The 12929-nt window shown below is 38.8% G+C and overlaps 1 protein-coding gene across 5 annotated transcripts in view; it reads right to left on the bottom strand.

Annotated features, from left to right (window-relative positions):
- The window catches only part of WDR7 (WD repeat domain 7), a 353598-nt gene that overhangs the window by 84630 nt on the left and 256039 nt on the right, over positions 1 to 12929 (bottom strand). For 4 of the 5 annotated variants that reach the window (XM_049619906.1, XM_049619908.1, XM_049619907.1 and 1 more), the window contains 2 exons: positions 11968 to 12117; positions 11304 to 11386 (listed from right to left, as the gene is read on the bottom strand). In XM_049619906.1, the coding sequence (XP_049475863.1) occupies positions 11304 to 11386; positions 11968 to 12117 (233 nt within the window). Of the gene's footprint in view, positions 1 to 766; positions 5252 to 11303; positions 11387 to 11967; positions 12118 to 12929 lie in introns of those variants that run through there. The other variant, XM_049619909.1, reaches the window with a different exon arrangement.

Consider the following 12929-nt stretch of genomic DNA (forward strand, 5'->3'; position numbering starts at 1 on the left):
TCTGAACGAGGAGTGTTCCGCCAGAGGGAGCAGCGGGAACAGAAGTTCCAAGAAGTAAGCGTGGCGCTATTCAAGGAAGAGAAAAAAGACTGAGGTGCTATCAGCACGCTGAATTTGAGACTGCGATTTCAAGAAATGCAGGTTTAACCCATTTAATATAATATCACCTGTAACGTGAGCCCTAACTGGTGGGGAGTTTTGCCGCCAGGTAGTATATATCACAGTGCTCTGAGTTGCACCCCATGTCCAGGGCTCTTTAAGGAGGCCCTCTTCTTCTTTTTAAAAAAATTTTTAATGTTTATTTATTTCTGAGAGAGAGAGAGACAGAGACAGAGACACAGCATGAGCAGGGGAGGAGCAGAGAGAAAGAGAGACACAGAATCTGAAGCAGGCTCCGGGCTCTGAGCTGTCAGCATAGAGCCAGATCCGGGGCTCGAACTCATGAACCATGAGATCATGACCTGCGCTGAAATTGGACGCTCAACCGTCTAAGCCACCGAGGCGCCCCAAGGAGGCCCTCTTCTGAGAGCAGCACTGCGCTGTGGGCAGAGTGAGGAAAGCAGGAAAGTAAAGCATCCTTTAAAGTAAGTCGAACATAAGAGACTCTTAAAAACTGACAACAAACTGAGGGTTGAAGGGGGGTGGGAGGAAGGGGAGGGTGGGTGATGGGTATTGAGGAGGGCACCTGTTGGGATGAGCACTGGGTATTGTATGGAAACAAAAAATTTGACAATAAATTTCATATTTAAATAAAAAAATAAATAAAAATCCTAATAAATAAATAAATTAAGTAAGTAAGTAAGCAAGCAAGCAAGCAAGCACGTAGAATCGATTTTAGGATTTGTATGGAGCCTCAGAGAAGCTAATCCCTGGTCTTTCTCAAGTCTAGCCCACCTCCTCCCCAGGCGCTGGGTCCCAGGAAAGGTTATGATGTAACCTTTCTATCTCTGGGATATAAGGGGTGCTCAAAGTACGTATGAGAGTTTTAATTAAGAAGAAGTAAGTTTCACGCTTCAGTCCAACAAAAGGCTAGTTTGCTAAATCAGCGGTTCTCAAAGGGGGATCTGCGGATGGGGGCCTCGTGCTCCTGGCAGGAAGTTTGCGAGAGCAAAACTACTTCTGGAAGATACTGAGATGTCACTTGACCTGTTCATTGCGTTGATGCTGCTCTGATGATGTAAAAGCAGTGAAAAGTAAAGCTGCTGGCACGGCGGCCTGAGTCAAGGCCGCGGCACCAAACTCTACCGGCCGTTGTTATGTTCCCGCAGCCACGCGCTGGCAGTAAGGAGAACTAAACGAGTTCAGTGTTGAACTGAATATGCAGTGTGATCCAATGGCGAGCGTGCAGAAAGCACTTCTGGCATACGCTGAAGCCTGACGGTCATGTCAGGAAAGAACGCTGGCAGGGCTGAGGTGCAAAAGCTACAAACCAGCTGTTCTTCACACGACACCATTCGTGCTTGAACGTACGACCCAGAGACACGCTGTGCATATTTGGACTTGAGCATTCGGCAGACATTTTCTCGAAAATGAACTACTTTATTCCTGTCCAGAAAAACCACCGACAGAATTTGCTGTCAATGATAAAACTGATGCTCTCAGGTAAAAATTAGAGTTCTAACTTCCCAATTCTCACTGACTTTTTGATGAGATCGACGGTAATATTAGCCAAGTGTTTTGATAATGTGGGCTGCAATGTAACAATATATGGACAATCCCCCAAATTCAGCTACCAATGTTTTCCAAAGGCAGATGCGTAATGTTATAAAGTCACCCAGAGGGGAAAGACCCTCTCAAAGATATACCAACGGATTAAATATCACAATATGAAAAGTTTGTTATGATTACAGAGTCTACATTGCAGCTAACCTTTAAAAATGACTACATGTTGAGTTTTAGTGACCTGCTAAAGAAGATGCAAAATCATCTTAAAATGCTATTGAAATGTTCCTCCTGTTTTCAACTCTATGTCTCTGTGAGGCCAGATTTTTCACCACGTACTTCATTTAAAACAACATATGGCAACAGATTAAAGACGGGCAGAGATGTGAAAATCCACCTGTCTCCTATTAAGCCAGACATGAAAGAAATCTATAAAAATGTTAAGCAATGCTACTTTTTCAGGGTTTTTGTTTTGGTTTGTTTTGCAAAGTAGTTATTTTTCATAAAAATATGTTGTTATATCAACACGAACTGCATTCAGTATTTCAAATAACTCTTTTGGGTCTTTACTTTTTAAGGAGTTCTGAGACCAAAAAGTTTGAGAGTTCCTGAAGATTAAAAAACATTGGACAATCAAAAAAGTTTAACCAGAGGGATAGAGAGAGAGGTAAGCAAAATAGTGGGGGCAAATATCAGATCAGAGTGGGCCAAGAGGGCGCGAGAGGTGACCAAATAGAGTACAGACTCCTTTTCCTGGCAGAGGAGAGAAGAGAGACCAGGCAGCAGACAGGTGATACGTGGAAGGAAGGGAGGATTGTTCAATGGGAGATAACAGAGCCTGCGTCCAGGCTGACGACAAGATGCCAGAGGGAAGAGAAGACACAGTGACAGCAGGGTTCTCCAGACAGCACAGTCCAAGATGGGGAAAGAGGATGGAATGAGAGTGAGGCAGGAAGAGACCAGCGCCTGGAACACAACAGGAGCCATGTCGCCCTCTGATAAGATGGCCCAACTCTGTGTGTCGCCTGATGTGTGCACGCCCGTGGACTCTCTCCTCTGCAGGACACAGAGCAGGTGTGGGATCTGTTGAGCAGAGCTGGGCTTTATTTTCGTCTCACTGTCAGCATAAAAAGTCATACATTTGTCCGTTTGTAAAATGAAGGACAGGAGTACATAATGTGTGACATAAGTTCCTTTTCAGGTTCACCATTCTACAACTTGTCATTCTATGAAAATAATGCAGCCAGGCCACTGCTTAGGTGAAATGACGGGTGTCGTTTATTTTGTGGAAATTAAGGACTCAACATATTAAGTGGCAGAGCTGGTATCATTATCCACACTCCGCTATCGAGTGCCTATGTCAAGAGTTCATACTTTCTGAACCAAAAATTGGGACAGAGCCCAACAAAAGATTTCCTTTGAATCTGTGAATTTATTTGACAAGTCTTTCAAAAGCATAAAAGTTGAATCACTCTTAGTTATATTTCAAATCGATTGCTTCAACTTAAAATAAAAATGCATGAAATAAGGATCTATCCGGGAATTCTGGGGCCTACGGCTTTTGGTTACTTTTTGCTAAGGGCACTCTAAAGGAAGTAGATACAAAAGCCCCTCCAAGCTACTTATAATGTGCCTAACTGAGGAGTTGTAAGTGACTAAAAATTGCATTTAGAGGCATATGTATGTAATTTTTGCTATGAAAAAATCCTGGAACTTTTTATATCTCCAAATATAATCATATTTTCTCATCAACTCACAATTTCATTATTAAATCCCTAATCCTTTGTGTGCTATGCATTTTGTCACTACTGGTACACAAGAACGTAACAAAACAGTCTTAAATTTAAACATCACATTATAATTACATTATATTTCCGGAGGTATTTTCTTTTCTTTTCTTTTCTAATGGAGCTTTGATAGGCAGTAGCTTCCAAGAGCTTAATTTTTTTTTATTCTGAGACTAGCAAAAGAGTATTTTTACAAAATGAATAACACACCTGTATTCACTTTAGAACAGGTACATGTCACACGTATGTGTGGTATACTGTTTTTCTCTTAGTTCAGGAACACCTGTGCATTTCTGCACTTTGATTTTTTAGGCTACTGTATCAAATATAGCCATGGAGAATGAGTCGGTGTTTATACGGTGACCAACAGAGGTTGATTAATCAAACTGAATCAAACATGGCATGCTCAGTGTTGCTGATGGTCTGTTGTATGAGGGACTTCACAAGGATATTCAAGTTCAGCAACACAGCAGTTGGTAACTACATTTTAAAAAGGAAATTCTGAAGAAACTTCAGTGATGCATATCCTCCACTCCTTGAAAAAAGTCGGTTCTACTTTCTTAGCGTCTAGGGCATTTTTAACTAAGGATGCTGTATTTTTTCTAGTCCAGGCAATTAAACGTAAATTACTCAGAACCCTCTGGACTTCTGCCTCTAACAACAATTATCCAGAGGGCCGGATGAGGCCTCATGTAGGAGCCTGATGATGGCGAAGCAAAGGCGAGTGAGACAGGCGAGAATCTGGAGGAATTCATTTCTTAAATAAGTTACCTGACTGTACCTCTGATTCGGCTCATTCATAAATATAAAAGTAATTCACTGTTTCAAGAATCTTACTGATAATGTATCTGTGTTCTAAAAAGAATGCAGTGTATTTCCTATATAATAATATAGCCTTATTTGTTATAGTGATGAAAAATCTGGCAACCGAACTATTTTGTGTAATGGTTCTTTGAAGGATGTGTGTGCTACAGTCTCTCAAGGGCAGTGAAATTTAAGTAATTTTCTTCTATTATTAATGGATGCTTCTATATTATTAATAACATCCCTGGAACCAAAATGTGAATTATTAGGAAATATTTAAATCTATGACTATAAAGTTTATACAGCAGTTAAAATAATGCGATTTTTGGATCTTTCACTAAATAATATAGGAGAGTATCTACAGATACATAAACTACTCCATGAAGATCTAGGATATTGCAGTTAATAGAAAGACTTTTTACAAAATGTTTAGAAGATAATCATCACTGGTATTATGCATACAATTATTTTTGTTTCCATGGCTTTTGAAGTAAAATTTAAGATATGTGTCCATTTCACATATACACATACATACATATATAGTCACATACTACACAAAGGACTTAGGGAAGCTTATATGGAACACCATAATCCAGTAAAAAGGCAGAAAAGAAAGCCATCTGAGGTGTGACGACGAGGAAAGATATAATATGGGTGACGTAAGTCACTTTCATGACTTACTGAAAATCAGGCAAAGATCTGGCTTTGAGCTACCTAAGGGCCAAAGCAAAATTAACCCTGGTTATGTAGAAGAAAGAACAGACACAAAAAACAATACACATACTGGGTCCTTAGGACAAAACGAACAAAAAGTGCTTGTTATCCAAGTTTAAAAGAAATGTCCTGAGTCTTCACAGAAGGGACAGTAAGCAAAGTGCTGGGGACATCAGCATTGATCCCTACAATCAATGCACCGGCGATCTTCATATGACACCCTCTTGGAAGATTCTTCGACGTGACTGCAGCCATTGACGCTGAAGAGGAACTTGGGCACAGAACTGCAAAGGAGACCAGACATGCGGTCCGAACAAGGCAGCTCTCTGACAGTTTAATTTACTCTTGGCATATAAATTAGAACATGTAGAGGAATAAATGGAACACGCGTTTTGATGGACTATGTGTTTTTTAAACTAGCTCCTAAGTTTTCTGTTTTTTTTTTTTTTTTCAAATGAGTTTTAGATAAAAGCCAATCAATGACCAGTGGGAAGTTAACGTCTTTGGCAGGCACTGTGTGATACAGTCTAAGGGCAACTCTGAAAACTAATGGTGCATGACTAGAACCGAGGAAGTGAAGGAATGTCTTCAGGTGCTTCCTTGGAGTTCCTCTGAGTTTATTCGATATACAAACCAATAAACATTCAAGGGTCCACGGTTTTGTATAACAGAACATGGTCATCAAGAACAAGGACTCAGGTTTTGTGTTTCTCAATGTGGATTATTAGAGTACTCGTTTTCAAACGTGAGTGTATTTAACAATCACCAGGCTGCTCAGTATAGCTTCCCAGGCTTCGCACCAGGCTGAGGTAGTGTCTCTCAGGTGGATCCTAGAAATCAGATAATTCTCTTGAAGACAGTCTAGGAACCACACTTAGAGATCGTTACTCCCCCCGGGGCCTGACTGGGAGTGCGTACTCCATGCTGGTTTTCACATTTCACCTTCTCAGCTGGGTCCTTAGTTCTCTCAACTAATCTTTTTTTTTTTTTTTAATGTTTTTATTTATTTTTGAGAGAGACAGAGACAGAATGCGAGTGGGTTGGGGCAGAGAGAGAGGGAGGCACAGAATCTGAAGCAGGCTCCAGGCTCCGAGCTGTCAGCACAGGGCCTGACGTAGGACTAGAACTCACGAGCTGTGAGATCATGACCTGAGCCAAAGTCGGATGCTCAACCGACTAGGCGCCCCTAGTTCTCTCAACTAATGAGCACTGATCATACTTTGTTTAATATTTAGTTGTGTGAGCGTCCTTCTAACACATTCTCGAGAGTCACGAAATCTCCAAAACTGCAGGGTCTATAAACTGCATATATGTTTTATGTCTTTTATATGAAGACTCTCAGTTGCATCCTGATCTCAAGCTTAGAGTTATGCTTGTTTTGAATAACTGTTCTATCAGACGAACACTTAGGGATGGGTGGTCTGCCCCTCTTTGCACACTAGCTACTAAGCTTACATTCAAATTTAGGGCTTACCTTTAGCAAATTATGCTTTTATACCTTGCTGTAACCTCATGTTTTAATAAAATCAGCAATGGGCTTTTTCGGTCAGTGATAAGGAGGAGTGTCTGTCAAATTTTGCTGGCATGTGTTCTAATGCATTTCTACTTTCAAGCAGACGATATTGAAAAAACTTTTAACAGTTAACAGAAAAGCTATTATTTAAACAAAATTAGGAAAATCAAACTTTTTGTATCACTCCTTCTTTCTTTCAGTGAATTTACAATTTGTAACTTAAATCTTAAATATGTTTTGAATAGGGGCGCAGGGGTGGCTCAGTAGCTTGAGTGCCCCACTCTTGATTTCGGCTCAGGTCACGATCTCACAGTTGGTGGGATGGGCTCCGCATTGGGCTCCGAGCTTACAGTGTGTGCAGAGGCTGCGTGGGATTCTCTCTCTATCTCTCTCTGCCCCTTCCCCCATCTGCATGCATGCGTGGCACTCTCTCTCAAGATAAATAAACTTTAAATAAATAGGTTTGAATAAATATGTCAGAGAACAAAGAAATTCGGCTAACAATATAACTGAGTAGATGAATTCACCATTCATTAAATTACATGTGGAGTTATATAACCATTAATAAATCTGAATGAATAAATGAATCAATAAGCAAACCCGAATAAGATTGACTCTTGGTATATAACAACATACAGAGATCACCCTAAGCTAAAACCCAAGACTTTCAGGACAACAGTAAAATGGAAATGTTATTGTAACATGCAATCTGCGAAATAACTGCCAAATTGCCAACAATAAGGAAAATCTTAGAGAAACTGCCAATTCAATGTCAGAGTGTTAATTTTAATTAAAATTTTAAAATCCTGAACTGAAAATTCAAAACACAGATGCATATCAGTCAAGTTTAAAAAACAAAACAAAAAGCCAAGAAAACCAATCTCAGGCTTATTCAGCGTTCGATGATGCTACTTCCTTGCAGTACTCACAGGAAACTGAATTTTATGTATAACCCAAGTCAAAGTACTTTCGATTTTTAAATATTTGATGACTTCAGAATACTACATTAGCTCCTAACTTTAGCTGTTAGACTCACCTTTGTAATATTGATTAAAAATTATTTAATATTTTGAGAAGTAAACCAATTTTTACATATACGAAAATAATGCCATTCTGTATACTCTTTATGCCTATAAAATACTTTCAAATCCTTATTAACTAATTTCTTATATACGTTTTGGTGTTTACATTATTGTTAAGATAGAGAGACCCATAGGAAACTAACATTCTCTGAATATCTAAATCACGAGCATTCTCCTGGGTGCTTTGACAAATATGTCACTTAAAAATAACATTAAATGAAGTTTTTTTTAACACCTTTTTAAGATTTGATCTAGCAGCCATAACAACTAAATGCTGGTATATAGCAACATTACAGAAGTTAGCCTAAGCTAAAACCCATAGCGTCTTTATAATCGGGTAAAGGAAAGAAGAAAAATGAACAACAACAAAAAAAGACTACAATATTATATAAAGATTTTAAAAACAAATGCCACCTGACTGGACCACAGATATTCACATCATTGACTTTGACTGCAGTTTCATATTTAGTGAAGGGCATTTATAAGTAGAGGGCTCATAAGCGCCGTAAGGCACCCAGTACAATGGCATAGACATGGCAGCTACTCAATAAAATAATTTTAACTTCTGTTGATAGGTTGGTATCTTTGTTTTTGTTCATTTATCAACCTAGTGCAAATCAGCCAATAGGTAGCATGGCATCTGTAAAACTTCTGAGGTCCCATCTGAGCTGAATGTTCTCTGAAGTCCTCCATAATTTATTGCCTATTCTAACAAACATTTAGTATAATCCACAACCTTATATTGTTAATCATCTTTCTTTGCTTATGGGTTGACTCTCACATAAATGGGCCTATGTGGCTTATATATTCACAGCTATAGTAATATCTAACATAATTTCTTAACAGGTAGCTAACAACTGTTTGTTATAAATCTGAAGTTTCACACGATTGTGTCTTATCAACTACATTCTGGCCAAAGAATTACATGTTTTCGCTGAAACTCTGTTGATTCTCCATTACTTACAGAATAATGGCCAAATTCCTTTGTATGGAATTCAAAGCCCTAGACTCTGGCACTATGTTAGACTTTCATCCTCAACCTACATTCCGGCCACTACTACCCAGCATTTGCCAAACTCTCGCTGTACTTTTGTATCTCCAGACATCTACTGGTCTGGTTCTTTCTGCAATTCCCGATGGCACACTCCTGTTCCTTCTGTGAAGCTCACCCCGCTAACTCTTCTGTGAAGCTCTCCCAGAACCCATCACCACTTCTGCCCCCACCAACTCAAATCCTTGTGGGAGACAAATCCTTCTAATTGTTTGGCAGCCACTTTTATCAAAACATTTTTCTCCTTTAATAGGAGATCATTATTAGTCTGCCTTCCCTTTTATGAAACTTCTTCAGATTCTATTATTATTATTATTATTATTGTTGTTGTTGTTGTTGTTGTTATTATTTTGCTTTCTCATCTGTGAAACTTTCTAAGCCTTCCATATCCCCAACCCTCTCTCTGGTATGTAATTCTACTGTAGCACATAACACAGCACCCTGGAATTATTTACCTTAATAAGCACTGACCTTATTAGACCCTGTGGGCTCCCTGAGGATACCATCTCATTCCTCATGGTAGCCCCAGGGCCTAGCTATACTTGATACACAGTAGGTGTGCAATACACGTTATTAAATTAATAAACAAAATACAATTGCTTTCTGCCAAATCAGAAAAACCTGCTACTGAGCATGCCTCCTTAGCAATCCAGCAGAACCCTTACTCTTTGGCAATGAGATACCAGCAAAAAAAGCGGACTCCGGTAAACTAGGGTGACTGAAGGAACTGAGGGTGCCGCTTGGGAGGGAGGCAGGATTCCAGCAAGGGCAAAGACAGGCCCTTTAAACACCGAACAATTTTGTCACGTTAACTTCAGGACGCTTATTTACTTCGCCATGACGGACGCCATAAGAAAGGCTTTGCTAACATTCAGCTCTGCAATAATCATCACATCTGTAAAGTGACACCCCAGTGTCCATTTCTCATAGGAATGTCCTTAGAGAACGAGTGACTGGGAATATAACAGCTACATGTACTCTTACCAATTAACTGTGTGAAAAGATTTTATACATACGATTTTTAACAAAAGGAACGCAAACCAGAATTAATGTGGCATGGTGTTAAAAAATTACTGCGTTCTAACATGCCTAATCTGTACCACAAGAAAATACATATCTGTACACATGTATATTCCAGCATAATCTTTTCGTGTAGGTGTTCTTGGTTTCATTTCGGGGTGCTATGACTCAGCAACAGCAAAATGACGAGACTACAATATAAAGTCTACTGTAGATATTGGAAGACTCACGGAGTACAATTAATTCAGCAAAGACTTGCTCAAATGCCAGGAGATACAGAAGAAGTAACTACGCATCATGTAACATCACTACTCTCAGGCAAAAATTTAAGCTTACAGCCTAAAATAAAGCTTTTTGCTACCGTACGCTCAGAGAAAGCAAAATGGAAAGTAAAAGCAAAAAATAAGTAAGGAAATCACTAAACTGGTCTTAAAAGGAAAAACATTATGTAACGATGACTAACTGGTTGTTCTATTTTCTACAAAAAACCATGATTTTCAATAGACTTAAGCACTATTTCCACTGACCCCTTGGAGTTAAAAAAAAAAAAAAAATTAACAAAATGTTCCCCAAGCTATAAACATTTTAAGAACCAAAAACTACTTTAAAGGAAAAATAAACATGACTACATTTGACATTTTAAAAACTTTCATTTCATAACAGTTAAATGCTATAGACATCTAAAATTATTGGTTGTGCTTAACATATGCAACATTGTTTATAGAAGTTTTTACTGCTCTTGGCCAGTTTTCTCCCAGGGAAAAACACCTACACTGAGTAGTACCATAGGAAATTGCTATCTTTATATTAAAAAAAGAAACTTACCAGTGAAAATGAGCCATAAAGTTTTCCCTTGGCTGAAAAGTGTACCTTCTCTCCTAAGTCAGAGGCTTCCTAGACTCTCTTAATAGAAATGTTAATTGGAGTAATGAATGTGAGAGCACACACATATTCCATAGATGCTATCTCTTACTCATTTTTTTAAGGTTTGAGAAAATCTCTTCATGACCCAATTTCAAATAGTGGTTCTATCGCATTTGTGTTTTTGACTGTAAGCTGCCTTGTTTTCAGAATGTAAGCAGGCATCAGACTACAAACTCATCCTGCTAAAATTTTTCAAAAATAATTCGTTAGTAAAAATTATTTATTTGAGGGGCACCGGGGTAGCTCAGTCAGTTAAGCATCTGACTCTTGATTTTGGCTCAGGTCATGATCTCACAGTTCGTGGGTTCGAGCCCCATGTCAGGCTCCACGCTGACAGCATGGAGCCTGCCTGGGATTCTCTCTCTGCCCCTCCCCTGCTTGTGTGCTCTCTCTCTCTCCCAAAAATAAATAAATAGGGATGCCTGGGTGGCTCAGTCAGTTAAGCGTCCAACTCTTGATTTTGGCTCAGGTCATGATCTCATGGTTTGTGAGTTTGAGTCCCATAGTGGGCTCCATGCTGAGCCTGCTTGAGATTCTCTCTCTCTGTCCCTCCCCCTGCTCTGTCTCTCTCTCTCTCTCAAAATAAATAAATAAACTTTAAAAATATACACATATATATACATATGTATATGTATATATATATAAACTGTAAAAACTAAATTAAAAAATGATGATGATTTGATGGCATTTCCTTAAAACAAACAGAAGAAATTATTTATCTTGCATGCTACTGAAGGTTTCTTTACCTGCAGATGGCTGGGAAACATTCTTGAAGACCTTTCTTTTTAACTAAAGATCCTTCAAGGCAGTACATAATGATGTCCATAACCTTTATAGAAAAGATACATATGTAAAGTTAATTTCAAATACTTAATTTTCCAAAATTTAAATTATTCACTTAGGCCTCATTTGCATGAAAATTCTAGACAGTTTGATCGCAATATTTACTTTAAAACTACACTATATTTACTAAAGCTACAGGAGATTTACTTTATACTATCAACTATTCTTTCTCCTACCTGTAAAAAAACAAAAGAAAGAACAGTAAAAGGAAGAAACAAGACTTGTTGACTTCAAAGGTGGTTCAGATTTATCTACAATACGGGTAGCTTTTATTCAAACACACTACATGTATTGTTTGATTCATAATGGAAGGCATTAAAGAGGACATACTCTTTTAAGAATTACTCCAACATAGACTAGTTCCCTGTGAATGGTAAGCGTACACAACGATTATTTTGATTTGTTAACGAAATTTGAATAAGGTCCTGTGAAATGGTACAAAAGCTAATTCGTTTAATCGTCTCTCTTTCATTTTGAGATGCTGGAAATAAAAATGCTGATTTCTATATTGCACTGACCTATCTGATTTAGGCTGTTGCTGCCACATTTACAGCAGGATATTCTTACCTCTACGAGAAGATCCACAACATCTGTGGGCATCTTTTCAATAAGAATCTCAATGACTCTCAGAACTTCCCCTTTAGCTCGTGCAAGAGCTGTTGTGTGCACGCTCTGCTGTGACTGGGTATTTGCTGCAAGAGCTGTGTGTCTGTGCACCTGTGGAAACATTTCCGTGCTGTAGGTATGATTGACGCTCCACTCAGTTCTGCATTCCCAGCCACTAGTTTGTTTTTCACTTGTTAATACAGTAGGGGAAAAAGGAGAATCAACAGAAACAAACCTCTTGGGGTGGGTCAGAAAACACTTGATTGCAAAAGAAAAGTATTTAGTACAGTAAAAGCTCAGCGAGTATTCTCTGATAAAATTCGCTAAGTTCCCGGGTATTATATGAGACCTTAAGACAACATTACCATGAGATTTCTCCAAAGACAGACTGAAGGTCTGTGAATTTGGTAGATCTGGTGCTGAGGTGGACAGCAGTTAGAAGATACCAGCAAGCAAAAGACAGGAGACTTGCTCTCAAGTAATAATAGTAAATGATGCTTATATAACACTTCCGGTCTAACAGGCATCATTGTAAGTGTCGGATTTCCCATATACCTCCAAAAACAACAGGCACTGTAAAGAATGTAAGTCCAATGTGATTTTTCTTCCCATACAGACTGTAAGTCTTCGTCATTCAGAGGAGGAAGAACAGTGCTGGGCGCTGGGCCAGCCATGGAGGAGTGGGCATGAGGACAGGGGAGGGGTCAGTAGTAACAGTGAGAAGAACTTCAGGATTTTACTCCAAAACTCTAAGGGAAGTGGTAAACTTATTTTTACAAAGTAGTAAATGTTAACTATTACATTGAAATAGTCGGACACTAAGAACGTGGGAGTCAACTGGCAATTCGTAAAGCATTAACATTAAAATATTAAAAAAAATACCTTTTCTAACCAAATGCTGGAGTACAGTAAATCCAAGGCGC

Source organism: Panthera uncia (genome assembly GCF_023721935.1).
Source record: "Panthera uncia isolate 11264 chromosome D3 unlocalized genomic scaffold, Puncia_PCG_1.0 HiC_scaffold_8, whole genome shotgun sequence".
In the NCBI taxonomy this organism is placed as follows: Eukaryota; Metazoa; Chordata; class Mammalia; order Carnivora; family Felidae; genus Panthera; species Panthera uncia.